General features: G+C 45.5%; 1 protein-coding gene across 1 annotated transcript in view; it reads right to left on the bottom strand.

The window, feature by feature from the left end:
- LOC128354668 (E3 SUMO-protein ligase EGR2-like) overlaps positions 1-300 on the bottom strand; it is a 2,639-nt gene extending 2,339 nt beyond the window's left edge. The window contains exon 1 of the mRNA XM_053314854.1: positions 144-300. Within this exon, the coding sequence (XP_053170829.1) occupies positions 144-300 (157 nt within the window). The remainder of the gene's footprint in view (positions 1-143) is intronic.
- Between the last annotated feature and the right edge of the window lie 1,880 nt (positions 301-2,180).

The following is a 2,180-nucleotide window of genomic DNA, read 5'->3' as shown; positions in this document are numbered from 1 at the left end:
TGCAAAGTGAATAAAAAGAGTAATTAACATCTTATTTTCCTCTCTGCGTCTTTAAGGGTTAAAAAAAAAAAGATCCGAAGATGAATTTTGCCCATTTCTTCCCCCCCTCCTGATCCGAGCTTTATAAATCTAATAAATCTTACCGTGTTCATCATCTTCATCATGCTTCCCTCCATACTCATCCTCCCCTCCTACTGCCTCTTCTTTAAAAACCAGCAGCCCCCCCTCAGAGGAGTGAAGACTGTCTACCAGACTGCTGAGCGACGCAGAAACTTCATCCACTAATTTAGCCATCGTCATCATCCCGAGTCTACCAATCTACCATCCAGCAAAGGGTCCTCAAACATTTACATTTAATATTTTACATTATGTTGCATCATCATCATCATCCTCATCATCACCATCATCATCATGTCGTGTATATAATAAGCTGCTGGATTTGTTGCAGGATGGTTATAAAGGGGGAATCTCTGGGAGTCCCGGCGCGTCATTCACCAAATATGGAGTTAAAAAAAAGAGAAGAAGAGGAAGAAGAGGAAGAAGAAGAAGAGGGGAACTCCAAAAATAGGGCTGATGGAGCTCTCAGTGACGAAATATGTACACACACGCACGCGCGCACACACGCACACACACACACACACACACGCGCGCACACACACACATCATAGCGCCTATTTTTAGATATTAAAGCGTATAAAAGCTGCTTGTGTAGTTTTTTTAAATATTAATCATAACCTGGCTCTGGTGTTTTATATATCTAAAGGGAATCTATAATCTATAATCTATAATCATTGGGACTTCCGGTCATGGTTTAATGCCCATAAAAGGATTCTCCGGTGAGGTGAGAGGATCCCCGCGTGCTAATAAGGGCTGATATCCGGCGGAGAGGACACGCGCTGAACACCTTTATATCTGTTTTTATTGATTTCTACTCACATGAAATAATATGAACAGCTTCTATAGCAGGAGGGGAGAGACAAGGGGGGGGGGGGGGGCAAACATGAGGCCCGTGGGCGGGAACCGGCCCGCTGATGAGTCCAATCCGGCCCACTTTCCTTTCTTTTTATTCCTTCCTAGGAGAGGAGGAAGGCCAGAAGGAAAGAAGACAGATGGAGGGAAGGACAGAAGGGAGGAAGGAGGGAAGGAAGGACAGGTAGAGGGAAGGAAGGAAGGAAAGAAAGACAGAAGGAAGGAAGTAAGGAAGGAAGGAGGGTAGGAAGGACAGAAGGGAGGACAGATGGAGAGAGGAGGAAGGAAGGAAGGAAGGAAGGAAGGAAGGAAGGAAGGAAGGAAAGACGGAAGGACAGATGGAGGGAGGAGGAAGGAAGGAATGAAGGACAGAAGGAAGGAAAGAAAGACAGAAGGAAGGAAGGAAGGGAGGAAGAAGGGTAGGAAGGACAGAAGGGAGGAAGGTAGGACAGATGGAAGGAATGAATGAATGAAGGAAGGAAAGACAGAAGGAATGAATGAATGAATGAATGAAGAAAGGAAGGAAGGAAGGAAGGAGAGAGGGAAGGACAGAAGGGAAGAAGAACAGATGGAAGGAATGAATGAATGAATGAATGAATGAATGAATGAAGGAAGGAAGGAAGGAAGGAAGGAAGGACAGAAAGATGTAATAAGTTACATTACTTTGATGACGTCATTGAAATAGTTACAGCAGAGTAATCTGTAATCTATTACGTTTCCATGGCAACCGTCACAACCCAACAACGCCTCGTTCTTAAAGGGTATGAACAGTGGTAGAAGATAAATGAGGAGAGTTTAACTGATAGAGGGAATGAAGTAAGGAAGGAAGGAAGGAAAGACAGAAGGAAGGACAGATGGAAGGAATGAATGAATGAAGGAAGGAAAGACAGAAGGAAGGAAGGAAGGAAGGGGGGAAGGAAGGAAGGACGGAAGGAAGGAAAGAGGGTAGGAAGGAAGGAAGGAAGGGAGGGAGGGAGGGAGGAAGGACGGAAGGGAGGGAGGGAGGAAGGAATGAAGGACAGATGGAAGGAAGGAAGGACAGAAGAAAGGAAGGACAGAAGGAAGGAAGGACAGAAGGAAGGATAGATGGAGGGAAGGACAGAAGGAAGGAAGGAAGGACAGAAGGAAGGACAGAAGGGAGGAAGGAAGGGAGGAAAGAATGAAGGAAGGAAGGATGGAAAGACAGAAGGGAGGAAGGAAGGATGGAAGGA

This window comes from Scomber japonicus (assembly GCF_027409825.1).
Source record: "Scomber japonicus isolate fScoJap1 chromosome 14 unlocalized genomic scaffold, fScoJap1.pri SUPER_14_unloc_1, whole genome shotgun sequence".
Lineage (NCBI taxonomy): Eukaryota > Metazoa > Chordata > Actinopteri > Scombriformes > Scombridae > Scomber > Scomber japonicus.
The sequence above is the reverse complement of the archived record's forward strand: the minus strand, read 5'-3'. Positions and strand labels throughout refer to the sequence as shown.